The sequence below is a fragment of the Trachymyrmex septentrionalis genome, unplaced genomic scaffold (genome assembly GCF_001594115.1).
Source record: "Trachymyrmex septentrionalis isolate Tsep2-gDNA-1 unplaced genomic scaffold, Tsep1.0 scaffold155, whole genome shotgun sequence".
NCBI lineage: Eukaryota > Metazoa > Arthropoda > Insecta > Hymenoptera > Formicidae > Trachymyrmex > Trachymyrmex septentrionalis.
In genome coordinates, this window is record NW_017304705.1 from 30,399 (window position 1) to 42,768 (window position 12,370).

General features: G+C 27.9%; 3 protein-coding genes across 5 annotated transcripts in view; 2 read left to right on the top strand and 1 right to left on the bottom strand.

Moving 5' to 3' along the window:
- The first annotated feature begins 2,195 nt into the window (after positions 1–2,195).
- LOC108745888 (phosducin-like protein) lies at positions 2,196–7,836 on the top strand. The gene is made up of 4 exons (XM_018482292.1): positions 2,196–2,434; positions 2,803–3,026; positions 3,589–4,003; positions 7,545–7,836. Exons 2-4 carry the CDS (start codon positions 2,820–2,822, stop codon positions 7,775–7,777), a joined length of 855 nt encoding a protein of 284 aa, XP_018337794.1. The 5' UTR covers positions 2,196–2,434; positions 2,803–2,819; the 3' UTR covers positions 7,778–7,836.
- Positions 7,837–7,965: 129 nt separating this feature from the next.
- Positions 7,966–10,663, bottom strand: LOC108745889. Of its 3 annotated transcripts, none has more exons than XM_018482294.1 (4): positions 10,493–10,663; positions 9,965–10,025; positions 8,614–9,088; positions 7,966–8,495 (listed from the first exon to the last, which is right to left on the bottom strand). In XM_018482294.1, the coding sequence occupies exons 2-4, from the start codon at positions 9,996–9,998 to the stop codon at positions 7,979–7,981; spliced, it is 1,026 nt and encodes a 341-aa protein (XP_018337796.1). In that variant the 5' UTR covers positions 9,999–10,025; positions 10,493–10,663; the 3' UTR covers positions 7,966–7,978. The 3 variants fall into 3 exon arrangements, with proteins under 3 accessions (XP_018337796.1, XP_018337795.1, XP_018337797.1); XM_018482293.1 differs by having other exon boundaries at positions 10,100–10,663; XM_018482295.1 differs by having other exon boundaries at positions 10,600–10,624.
- A 281-nt stretch (positions 10,664–10,944) lies between these two features.
- Positions 10,945–12,370, top strand: part of LOC108745887 (BRCA1-associated protein) — a 10,219-nt gene continuing 8,793 nt past the window's right edge. Inside the window, exons 1-2 of the mRNA XM_018482291.1 lie at positions 10,945–11,141; positions 11,370–11,673. Coding sequence (XP_018337793.1) covers positions 11,063–11,141; positions 11,370–11,673 — 383 coding nt within the window. The 5' untranslated portion in view covers positions 10,945–11,062. The remainder of the gene's footprint in view (positions 11,142–11,369; positions 11,674–12,370) is intronic.

Sequence of the window (12,370 nt, forward strand, 5' to 3'; positions counted from 1 at the left end):
TAATATCCGATTGTGATTAATGCATTGTTATTGTACAACTACAATCACTTTCAATTACGTTTATTGTTGATTTTAAACTTTACTCTATCCAAAACTTTTTCTCCGAGAAAGATTTTACTCTATATGCTATAGTATACGTTACGTGTATATATTTCGAATAAAATTTTCTTTGGAGAGGAAGTGCATAAAAATGTAGCATTGTGCACGATTCAATTGGAACAGAATGGCTGCGTTCAGCGCGAAGAACTTCCAACAGTTGCAAAATAAAGCGGAGAGCACAGACTCTTACATAACATATAACACACAAAGCATAAGAAATTGAACCAATCAGAGTTCTTTATTTAATGGAAAGAAAGAAAATGAAGAATTTCGATTGGTACATTTTCTTATGCATTACGTGTTATACATTATACAAGAGTCTGTGCCCTCTGCTTTATTTTGCAACTGTTGGAAGTTCTATGTTTAGGATATCAATCATGAAACTTTTTTTCTAGGATAAAAAGTGAAAAATTTCTCCATTTTCTTCAATGGTTAAAATTTTTCACTTTTTACTTTCCTAGGGATAAAATTTCATGATTAATACCAAGATGTGTTAAACAATTGGAAAGCACCCAAAGTTTCCACCATGATGGTAAACTGTAGATTTTCAGCGCTAGCAGTGAATTTTAGAACACGGCCAAACAAGAAAAAGAAATCTACGGAGTAAAGTCTAAGACACAATGTAAGGGACTCGCGATAGCGATTGGAATAACATGATTTCAATCAATCAGAAATCGGATATATCGGAATATACAATTGCTGATAGGTTGAAATCGTGTTATTTCTATCGCTATCGCTATTCCCTCGCATTGTGTCTTGGGTTTAATAAGAAGAAGATCAAATTTGAGGTCTAAAAATGAGATCGAAACACGGTATTGGAAAACTTATGGAAAATTCGGCAGATGTGATTTTAGTGTCATCGCACCTTGCCGGAAAAAATTAGAATTATTGACTGTCACGTAGTCACAGATCACATCAGAAAGAAACCTCCCTGATAACACGTATGTGACCTGTGACCACGTGACAGTCAATACTTCTAACTTTGTATAGGCTACGGTCAAAGTCTCATTACAAATGCTTTGAAGCGTTTGATTGATCAATTAGAGAAAAAGAATTTTACAAATTGACCAATCAAAAATTGCATTAAAAAATTTGTAACATCGCGTTGACTGTACCCTTAAGATGCTTTTTCATGAGCGTCAGTGACACTTAAAATCAGATAAGGGTAAGATTAAATTATTATAAATGACATCGATATTTGACGCACGAATGAAAAAGGTTTCATGCGTTATATTTTTATAATTCGCGTGGAGAAATAGGTTATATTCATATTGATTTGTTGCAATTTTCGAAAAAAATGTCATCATTAATAAAATATTACTTGTGGATGGTAGAATGTGCAAACATTATAAAATTAAGAAATTTTATTTAAGAAATTTTATTCAATATATAATTCTAATGTTAAAATCAAGAGTTTTATAAAATCAATACTTTTAAATAAATAAACTCTTACCACATTGTGGATAAAAATATCTTGAATTATTATGCACAAGAATATTTAGATACTCTGCCACGCAGTTGTGATTAATTATGGCCTAGTTTCCACCAAAGGTTTAATCCAAATCAGAATGTAAGAACCGACCAACTACAATCGAGTATTCCCCTGTTACAATCGAACGACAGAGGAATGCTTGACTGTAATTGGTTTTTACATTCTGATCTGGATTAAATCCTTGGTGGAAACTAGGCCTATGTCAGCCTCATTTATAGTAGTAGTAGTAGTTTTGCAAACTTTACAAGTATAATATTTACTAAAACTTGCTGAAATTAAATTTATTTCTTCAATACATTTATTGTATATTGAAAATGTATAAATAATTTTACTGTAAAATATAATTGATTAATTTACTAAGCCTAATAAATATTAAACTTAATCTATTTTGCTTCTTTTTAAAAAACAGTTCTTTCGCGCGCGACGCTTAGAAGTTGGAAAACTTTAACATCTGGGCGTCAACACTAAAACTAACAGACATCACAAAATTGTCTTGACACGCGTCAACTAATGCCCATGAAAAAGCACCTTTAGATGTATATCTACTAAATACATAAACGCATACATACGTATGTGTGACCAGTGACCACGTGACAGTCAATACTTCTAACTTTTTCCACAAGGCGTGATGACACTAAAATCACATCTACCGGATTTTCCATGGATTTTTCTATACCGTGTTTCGAGTCCACTTTTTTCGTGACCGGTTGCTTGAGTTTGTTCTTATTACTCCGTGAAGAGGATCCACGAATCTTGCAACACTATTTCCATCATGCTTTATTCATATTTATAAATACATACAGCTCTTCTTTAAGTTTCGATTCTTTATGTGCGTCTTTATAGGTGCGTCAATGAGTTTCTAAACTATTGAAAAATAAAGATGTCTTTTTATTTTATTTGTAAAACATAAATATACATGTAATGTGTAATAAAAAATTTATTATTGATGCATAGGAGAAAAAAATTTGAGAATTTCCATTGAACGACTTATAAGATATAATAAAATTCTTTAGAATCATTTATTGATTATTAGTTTATGTTTTTAAAAATGTATTTCTTGAATTTTAAATTATAAATATTAAGTTAAAAAATCCATCTGATTATATTTTCAATCACAAAATATTTTGCAAATCTATTAATTTTGTATTCAAAAATAGTCAAAAGTTCAAATAAGTTTCTGTTACATATTTAATATATTATTTTGTACAAAGTTTAAAATTCCAACATCATGTCAACATTGGAGGATAAAATTTTGGGAGAAAAATTACACTACTACTGCAGCAGTTCCAGCGAAGATGACGGAAATGATTCTGGAGATTCCGATAAAGAATGTGATGATGTCAAATATACTGACAATACTGCACAATATATTGCACCTTCATATTCAGAATGGGATGGAACTTCCAGTAACACAGGACCTAAAGGTGTTATAAAGGTATATACATATATATATATAGTTCAAAGAAATAATATTGAAAAGGATTAAGACCCAAGTACAATAAATTTAGTATTAATGATATATTTTGACATAAAAGTTACAAGTGAAAAGTGTTACAAGAATAAACATTTCGACTCCAATTGGATCATTATCAATGTTAAACATGTAATTAATTAAATATAAATATAATAAAAATTATTAACGGTTGATTATAAAAACAATAAACAGAATAAGATACGAATTTATATTTGATGTAATAAAAAAAATTGTTCTCGTAGCGTTTTTCACTTGTAACTTTTATGTCAATATATATCATTAATACTGAATTTATTGTACTTGGCTCATAGCCTTTTTCAGCATTTTATTTCTTTTAATTTTTATTACTTGAGCCATATTATGTATTTTATGTATATAGTGTTTATTATAATTAAATTTTGATTATAGAAAGATATAAAACTCTAGAAACATCAAATTGAACACACATATATATTTAAGTTTTATTGTCAATTAAATATTAAATAGATAATATTTGATGTAATGCAAAATATTTTCTTGGAAGGATTGGCAGCGATATAAACAGTTAGAAGCAGAAAAACGAGAATCACAAGAGAAAGAAAGATTACAATTGATCAACAAACTGAGTTTAACGTGCCGCAGTGCTTTAGATGAAGAAAAAGAAAAACTGAATGAGACAGATCCAGAGTTGGCAAATTTATTAACTGATGAATTTCTTCTAGAATATCAGAAACAAAGAATGAAAGAAATGCTTGCAAAAACAGAGAAACTTTATTTTGGAAGAGTTATCGATTTGGAGAACACAGATCAGTTTCTACAAGCCATTGATGGAGAAGACAAATCAATAATTATTATCATTCACATTTACGAGGATAATGTATCTGGCTGCGAAGCCATGAATGGATGTTTAATATCTCTTGCAGAAAAATACCCTTACGTCAAATTTTGTAAAATTCTAGGTTTGTTAATTTTGAGATTATATAAAAGTAATGTGACTTTCACTGTCAACGTTATTAATTATATGTATACACACACACACACACACACACACACACACACACACACACACACACACGACCGTGTAACGGTCTGCATGATTTTTTAGACACTTTTGATAGTTAAAAAAAAGATTGAAGGTGAATATTCATCTGTTTTATATATAGGCTATAACATGCGATAAAACAATTTAAAAAAAATTTTTTTATATGGAAATCAAAGTAAATTTAAAATTTTTTAAATAGCATCATACAATTTTTTTTCATAATATTGTTGAGTCTTCAAAATGAATTCAAATCACAGTCGAAATATCACTTTTTTTATATTTTATTGATTTTATTGCATATTTTATTAAATAACTACATGTATGTACACATATATGTACGTATATATGTATGTTCTCTGATCAGAAGTTGTAAGTACTGCTATTACAAATAATGTTACAAATTTAATATTAAGTATCAATAAAATCAGTTAAACATTAAAAAAAAAAAGCGAAATTTTGATAATAATTTGAATTTGTCTTGACTCCTATAATATTATAGAAAAAATTGTATGGTGCTATTTAATAAATTTAAGATGACTTAGATTTTATAAAAAAAAATTTTTTTTAATTTAATATATGGACAATAAGAGCATTAACACAGTAGAAATTGATGCACAATTTTCAATATAATTAACCAATAATGTCTAGATCTATAGAATATAAATGTACAATAATAGTCTGTACCATCTTATTTGAACGGTTCAATCTTCTTCAAACCATTACCAGCAAATCCATAAATACTTATCGTAGATGTCTTGACAAAATTCTTGTGACAATGTTGAAATTTAAAATCTATGTAAGACTGAGGATGAGCATTTCCCTACTTTCTAGTTGGGAATAGCCGTAATTTATCTTTTCGTTAAAAAGCCAAGTGACTGATTAAAGAACAAATTATGCAAAGAAATTAATTACATTGTTGTTTTCAATATATTGTATTACTCACCTTCATTCTCCACAGATCACAATTCCAAATGTAGGAAGTCAAGTTATATAAAGCAACGATAATAAGAAATATAAGACTTAGTTTTACATTATACGATATCAAATTATAATATATATTATCTCAACGGGAATCAGACAAGTAATGACCGTCCAAATTTTATTCTGCGAGCCACGTCCGTAAAAAATAATACGTTATGATAAGTCAAACTAATCTAACGTCAATAATTAAAAACAAAGCAAAAATCAGCTAAAAGCGAATACATAAAGTCAGTATTTGAATCTTTCCAAAATGCTCACATACGAATGGTGCAGAAATTCTGTACCTGATTGTAAATTCAAATTGTTTGATTGCAACTGAATATTCAGCATTTCCGATATGAGTCTCTTACTTAATTTTCTTTCTTTATGTTTAAGATTTTTATATTCTTCCATTCAAAATCTGCTGATGATGGTTTGAAGAAAACCGAAACGTTCAAATAAGATCGTACAGACAATTATTGTACATTTATATTCTATGTAGACATTATTGGTTAATTTTATTGAAATTTGCGCACCAATTTCCGCGCTGTATTAATAGTCTTATTGTCCATATATTTTATTATATTTTTTTAATTTCGAGAGCCCGATTAACATTTAAAATTTTGTATTTTTTAAATTCTTTTTTTATATGTTGCAGCCTATACAAAACGAATGAATATTCATCTTTTAAATTTATTTTTTAACTGTTAGAAGTATCTTAAAAATCATGCGGATCGTTATGCTAAACACTATATACATGTATATATATATAATTATATAGTGTATATGTACAGGGTGTTCCATAAGTTCCGCCAATCGCTTTTGTGTAGATAGAGATTAAACTGAATCGAAAAAGCCTCTACCATTTTGCGATTTTCGCAATAGTTAACAAGATATTAATTGAAATACTAAAAATTGCCAAATATTGATCTTGAATAATTTTTTAAAATACTATCTACTATACAGAAAAACTGCAAGGGATAAAAATCATTTATTTTCTTCTCATAGAATTTTAAAAATAATTTTTTCAGAATTTTTTATCAACTTTTTAGTACTGCATTTTCTTATTTTTATCACGAGAAAATACGGTATTAAAAAATTTTGAAAAAATTCTCAGCACTTTATGTAAATAAAGTAAATTTTGATTATTATCCAAAGTAAAAATTGCCGATCCAATAAAGTGAACAGAAAAAAATCAAAATTACACGGTAACGAATATTGAAATAGTAATTTTTTTTTAATTTGGACTGTAATCAAAATTTACGCAGAATAGGCTTGTAGCGCATTTAATTTCGAGCAAATTAAAAAAAAAACATTAAAATTGGTTAAAAATTAGTGCGTCGGTCGAATTTTTCCTTTCACTGTGCAGGGTCTTGAAATTGAGAATTTTTCTTTTAAATAATCTTTTGACAGCTGATAGCTGTCACATTATTATTGATCGATATACAATTTCATTTAAAAAGTGACTTTCATATCTTTTTGACGCCTTTATCAGAAAAAAAACATGATCAAAATATGTCCCCCTCAAAACCATTCCACTTTCATTTGAAACTTTTTTACATCATCAAAAATAAGTGAGATATTTCAAATGGTCGATTTAAGTGGACCACCCTGTACGTACGCACACACGCACACGCACGCGCACACAGGGTGCGCTATATATATTGCAAATCTTTTAGTTTATATACATACATACATACATACATATATATATATATATAAAAAAAATATATAATATTATATATATATATACATATTTATAAACTAAAATATTTTTAATTATAATTTAAGTTTTACTTTATAAGTAAGATCTTTTATTCTTATTCATCTTTAAAGAAGCTAATTTTAGCATAAAATGTTTACATTTTTTATATCAATATTTTTTATATTTTTCAGAATTTCAGAAAAAAATTTCATATAATTCAAATACTGAATTGAGAAAGTTCGTACCGTTTTTTTTTAGTTCAAAATTATACATAAAATATATTTGTTGTTATACTATTCAATAGAGCAAAGTTTTAGCTTAAAAAACATTTTTTTAATTGCGGTACGATAATTTTTAATGAAGTTATGAATAATTAAAGTCAAAATGTTCCTTTTATTTAATTCGTGATAACTAGTAACAAAAAAATCTTAGGAATATTTAAAAAAAAAATTTTGTAGGGAAAATTAAGCTTTCACTTGGAAAACCGAAAATTTTCAAATTTTGTTGGGCAAATGATAGACTCAAAGTTAGAAGAAAATTGTTCATCTTTTATAGCTTATAATATGTAAAAACTACTAATTCACAGAAACTCAAAAAAACACAGTAACCTTTCGAAAGTAGATTTAAAACTTCAAAACTGGTTTTTTTTTTTAATTTAAATTTCATTCATTTTTTACAAAGATACAATGTGAGATACAATTTTGTGCTAAAAAAAAATGGCACGAACTTTCTGACCAACCTTATATATTGTAACAAATTATTTTTTTCATATATTTTGTGTAATTTTTTTTAGGTTCAATTGCAGGTCTCAGCAAACAATTCAAAAAATTTGGTGTACCAACATTGCTGGTGTACAAAAATGGACAAGTAATAGGAAACTTCATTCATGTTACGGATCATCTGGGAGTAGATTTTTATTCATCGGATGTGGAAGCATTCCTTATCGAACATGGAATTCTCGCTGACAAAAATTACGTACCTCTTATTGTTTTGAAGAATGAAAATAGGGTTTCCGATAGCGAATAAAAAGTTATTCTGTTTTAAGATAAGTCATTAATACATTTTAATAAATCAAATTAACTTAATAACACTTACGCCATACAATATTTATTAAGAGTTTATTCAATACAATAAGATGTAAATGCAAAATATATTTACTTTTGAGCTAGATATATACATATGTATACTTATTGTTTTGATTATTAAATCTTCCATTTATTTATAAAACTATTTCAACATATCCAAGATATGTTTTTTCTTCTTTATCGCATTGCAGAGCTGTAAATAGATTAATAACACCTGATCATACTCTGTATCCTTCATATTGTCGTACAGCTTCTTTAAATCTTCCTTCTGGCGAATTTCATCTGTAACCATTTTTAATTTCTTATCGATTAATTGATGTAACATTTTAAAAGCATCAACGGTAGTTGAAGTTTCTTTGAACATTCTGATTGTGCAAGAAAGTTTTGTTATCTTTGCTTGCAACTCTGCAACTTGTGCCTGCAGTAATAAATAGCCTGTCTTTTCTAAATATGCTTGGTTCATATCTTCATATTTCAGCTTATTCCACTTGTCCATTAAGTATATATATTTCAGCAAGTCATTTTCATACTGCAGAATCAAATCCTCAATTTTATTTTTCCATTCCACTGTTGGCATATCGTAATATTCTAAGAATTTGTTATGTGTCTTACAGTCTTTCTTTGACGTTTCCTTAATATTTCCTCCTAAGGCTTCATATCTTACAACACATAGATATTAAAGTATTTTATTAATTATCATATAAATTAATATTGTTACAGAACTTAGTATATACTTATTAAAATTTTTTTATATATAAAAAATCACAAAACACTTACTTCAGTATCGTATCATGTATTATTTCTCGTAACATTGTCTCGATGCAGCATTTCACTTCTAATTTTTCATCGGAATTTAAGTGACATGATGGTAAATCACAAATTCCCAAAAGTATCAATTTATCTTGCATATATTTTGTTGTTGAAGGAAGATGCATATACTTATCCAGTTCATGAATTGAAAGCAACATTTGTAATTTGCTAGCTGTGCTTTTAGAAAAAACATCTTTGGGATTCAAAGATGCTTTCTTTATACACTGATAGATAATGTTAATTTTAACATGTTCACTTATACTTTCTTTGCATAATACTAACAACTTTATTGTTTTTTCGATCGCAGTTGTTTCTTGGGTTATTACAAACTTATTGTTACTTCTTATAGCACTGGAATAATTGTCTAACAAACTTTGTGATGAATTTACTCTATCAATTAATCTGCCACTGGATTGGGAGATTGCAGAAATACTGGAAATATCTGAAAAACAAATCATGAAAAGTATGATATTTATTATATTAAACAGTTCTTTATGTCCGCAATGTATACTTTCAATAACTGTAAAATTTATTAATTAAATAATTTGGTAAAGGTTCACAATACCTCAAATTTTAATAACAATATAACGATAAAAAGGGGTATATTAAAGAATTAATTTTTTAAAATGTAAAATAAAAAAAATTCTTAATAGGAACTAAATACATACATAATAGAAACAGAGATATTATATGTTTCGGCTCCTAGATTGAGCCATCTTCAAATATTATATTCACATTTTGAATTAGTTAGCATCGTCAGAAACATAAAAACCATGATGGAATATGTTCCAATTTATGTAGCAATCCTGATGAATACTTCATGGATAACTCACAAACAATTTGATGACCGATTGTTAGGAATTTCATAATGTTCTAATTTTAAAAAAACTGAATAAAATAAAATTCTTTGAAAAAAGTTATCTTTTTTAAATTCTGTAAAAAGCAAGCAACATCATCTGGATAAAACACTCACCAACGTGATCGCATTATAGTTTCATCTTTTTATGTCAAAATCATGAATTTGTGTTTTAGAGCAAAGAATTTGTTTTAAAGTAACGAATTTGAGACACGTGCTTGCATCGCAGTATTTCGTGACTGACAGATTTCCTAATCTCAATAATCGTCAACTTTAACGCTTAATATCTCGGTTTGTGGGGCAGAATGACGCTTTTTTTTTTGTAGAATTTTTATTTTTACACGGAAACGCATTGATTGAGTCTATTTTTATCAAAATTTGAAGCGACCGTGGTATTGTGAACCTTTATCAATAATTTCTTTAATCGCATCTACTTTTTAAAAGTAAAAATATATCACTTACTCGATAATTGATGCAACTCGCTAAAATAACTCATACTTGATATTCTTGTTAACCACTTAAACTGCGGAACAAATACAATATACATATTAATGATACAAATAATAAATACAAATACATATTAATGATAATTAATACTGCGGTAATTATTTAGAATACGGTCCTTCTCTCCGATTTTGATAAGATTAGGCTCATTCGACGCGTTTTTGCACAAAATAAAAAAACCTGTAAGAAAAAATTTTAGGACGGTTTCGCGAACAGAGATATTAAATGTTAAAGTTGACGACTATAGAAGTTAGGAAATCCGTCAATTGTTTGTAAAAATTGTCAAGCAGAACATTTGTTCATACATGTCGCTGCATCTCGTCATATGACATATTTCCTAACCTCTATAGTCGTCAACTTTAACGCTTAATATCTCTGTTCGCGAGGTCGTCCTAACGTTTTTTCTTACAGATTTTGTCATTTTGTGCAAAAACGCGTCAAATAAGCCTTTTATCAAAATCGAAGGACCGTATTTTAAATGATTACCAATACTTTTCTTTCTCCTTTATTATAGATTTAAATATTTGCTACTTTTAAGGAGTAATATTCTAATGTTCCAATAATTTGGATTAAACCAGATTAAACCGTTTTACTTATTGAAAGTAGCTATGTTCAGCACACTGCAGAATACAACAGTTTTGAAACCGTTTTGATTGAGTGCATTCAAAATAACAACTGCTTATTAAGCGCTTAGTGAGCTCTTGCATATGATTGGTATATTCCGTTAGATCCTAAAATATAGACCAATCAGATGAAAGAACGCAAAGAAAATTTCCAACAGTTCCAAAATAAACGTTTTGCTGAACGGAGCCAATCCCAATGCCAGTGCCCTATTGAACACCGATTGCTGTTTGATAGTTTGATTTCTAAGTCTTAACCTTTTCAAGTTGTTGGTTATTAGTTGGACACTTCATTCGAGAGGATCATAAATCCTTGGTTGGATCAGAATCTAATTTGTAAAATCTGTTATATACATATATATGTATCGAATTGATATGATGACTTAATAAAATAAAAAGAAATGTTTATTATAATATGTTGTAATTTAATTGTGGCATGAATTCATCAGCTGTCTTAGTGTCTTTGTGCGTTATTCGCATCGAGATTTGTGATTCGGAATTAGAAGAGACCACTAGTAAGCATAAACATTTCATTTTTGAATGTAATATTTATTACAATTATCAATTATTATAAGTAATTTTTAATGTTTAATGTTTCTGTGTATTGATACGATTGCTCTATATAGTTAGAATATTATTGTAAAAGGCAAACCTAATTTCTTTCATGATCTTCTAACAAATTGATAACGATAAAATAATTGATATTGATGTGATAATTATAAGTAACAAATATAATATCAAAGGTACAATGGCTGCAAAGAAAACGAGAGGTTGCAGAGAACCAAGGGATATCAATGTTGAGACTTATACAAACAAGACAGAAACTACATCTCCGTTATTATCAAACCAAAGCACAAGCAAATCTCATTCGTTCTCGAGAACTAATTCTGAAGAGACATCATTTGTAAATTCTAATCATATTGCGAGTTCTACTCCAGCAGAGATAACTGGTGCTGCCGCTTGCACTTCACCTGATCAAATAAGTTTTATCTCTGGAAACCCCTTTGTTGAAGTCACAAAAGGCATCCTTCATCTTTTTAAGGAGGAGTAAGTCACTTCCATCTTGCTTTAAGTCATTCCAAATTATATGATTTGTATGACATCAATCATCTTTGAATTACACTACTGCTCAAAAGTTTCAGCATACTCTCCATTTATGGAAATTTTGTAATATAAAAAACAAAATATTTATACAGCATTTGCATTACATTTGTATTGTTTTTTAATTTGTTATATCATATATTCACTAAAACTGACAAATAGTATGTATATCTTTTTTAGACTTGTTACTTTTCAAAATTTAATCTTGGGCTTTAATAACAAAAGTCAAATTCTTAATATTCTATCGATAAGTTTTTTAAATCTTAAAAATTTATGTATAACTTGATGCTTAATATCTATGAGAATATATTATTTATATTATATATCACTTTCTTAAATATTTATCCATGTCCAACATCAAATTTGAAATCGATATCTTTTTTCAACTTATATACACCTCTATCATATTTATTTATTTGAAAAATTTACTTGTAATTTCAATTTATTTTTTAGCAATTCACAACTTTATTAAGTATCTTCATGCTTGAAAATAAGAAAGAGAGTATATCATATTATTCTATATTTATTCCATAACAGTTTCATATTTTATATGTGAAAAATAAAATTATCATTGAAAATATAAAATGAGCTGAAACTTTTGAGCGGTAGTGTATGTGTATATATATATATATATATATATATA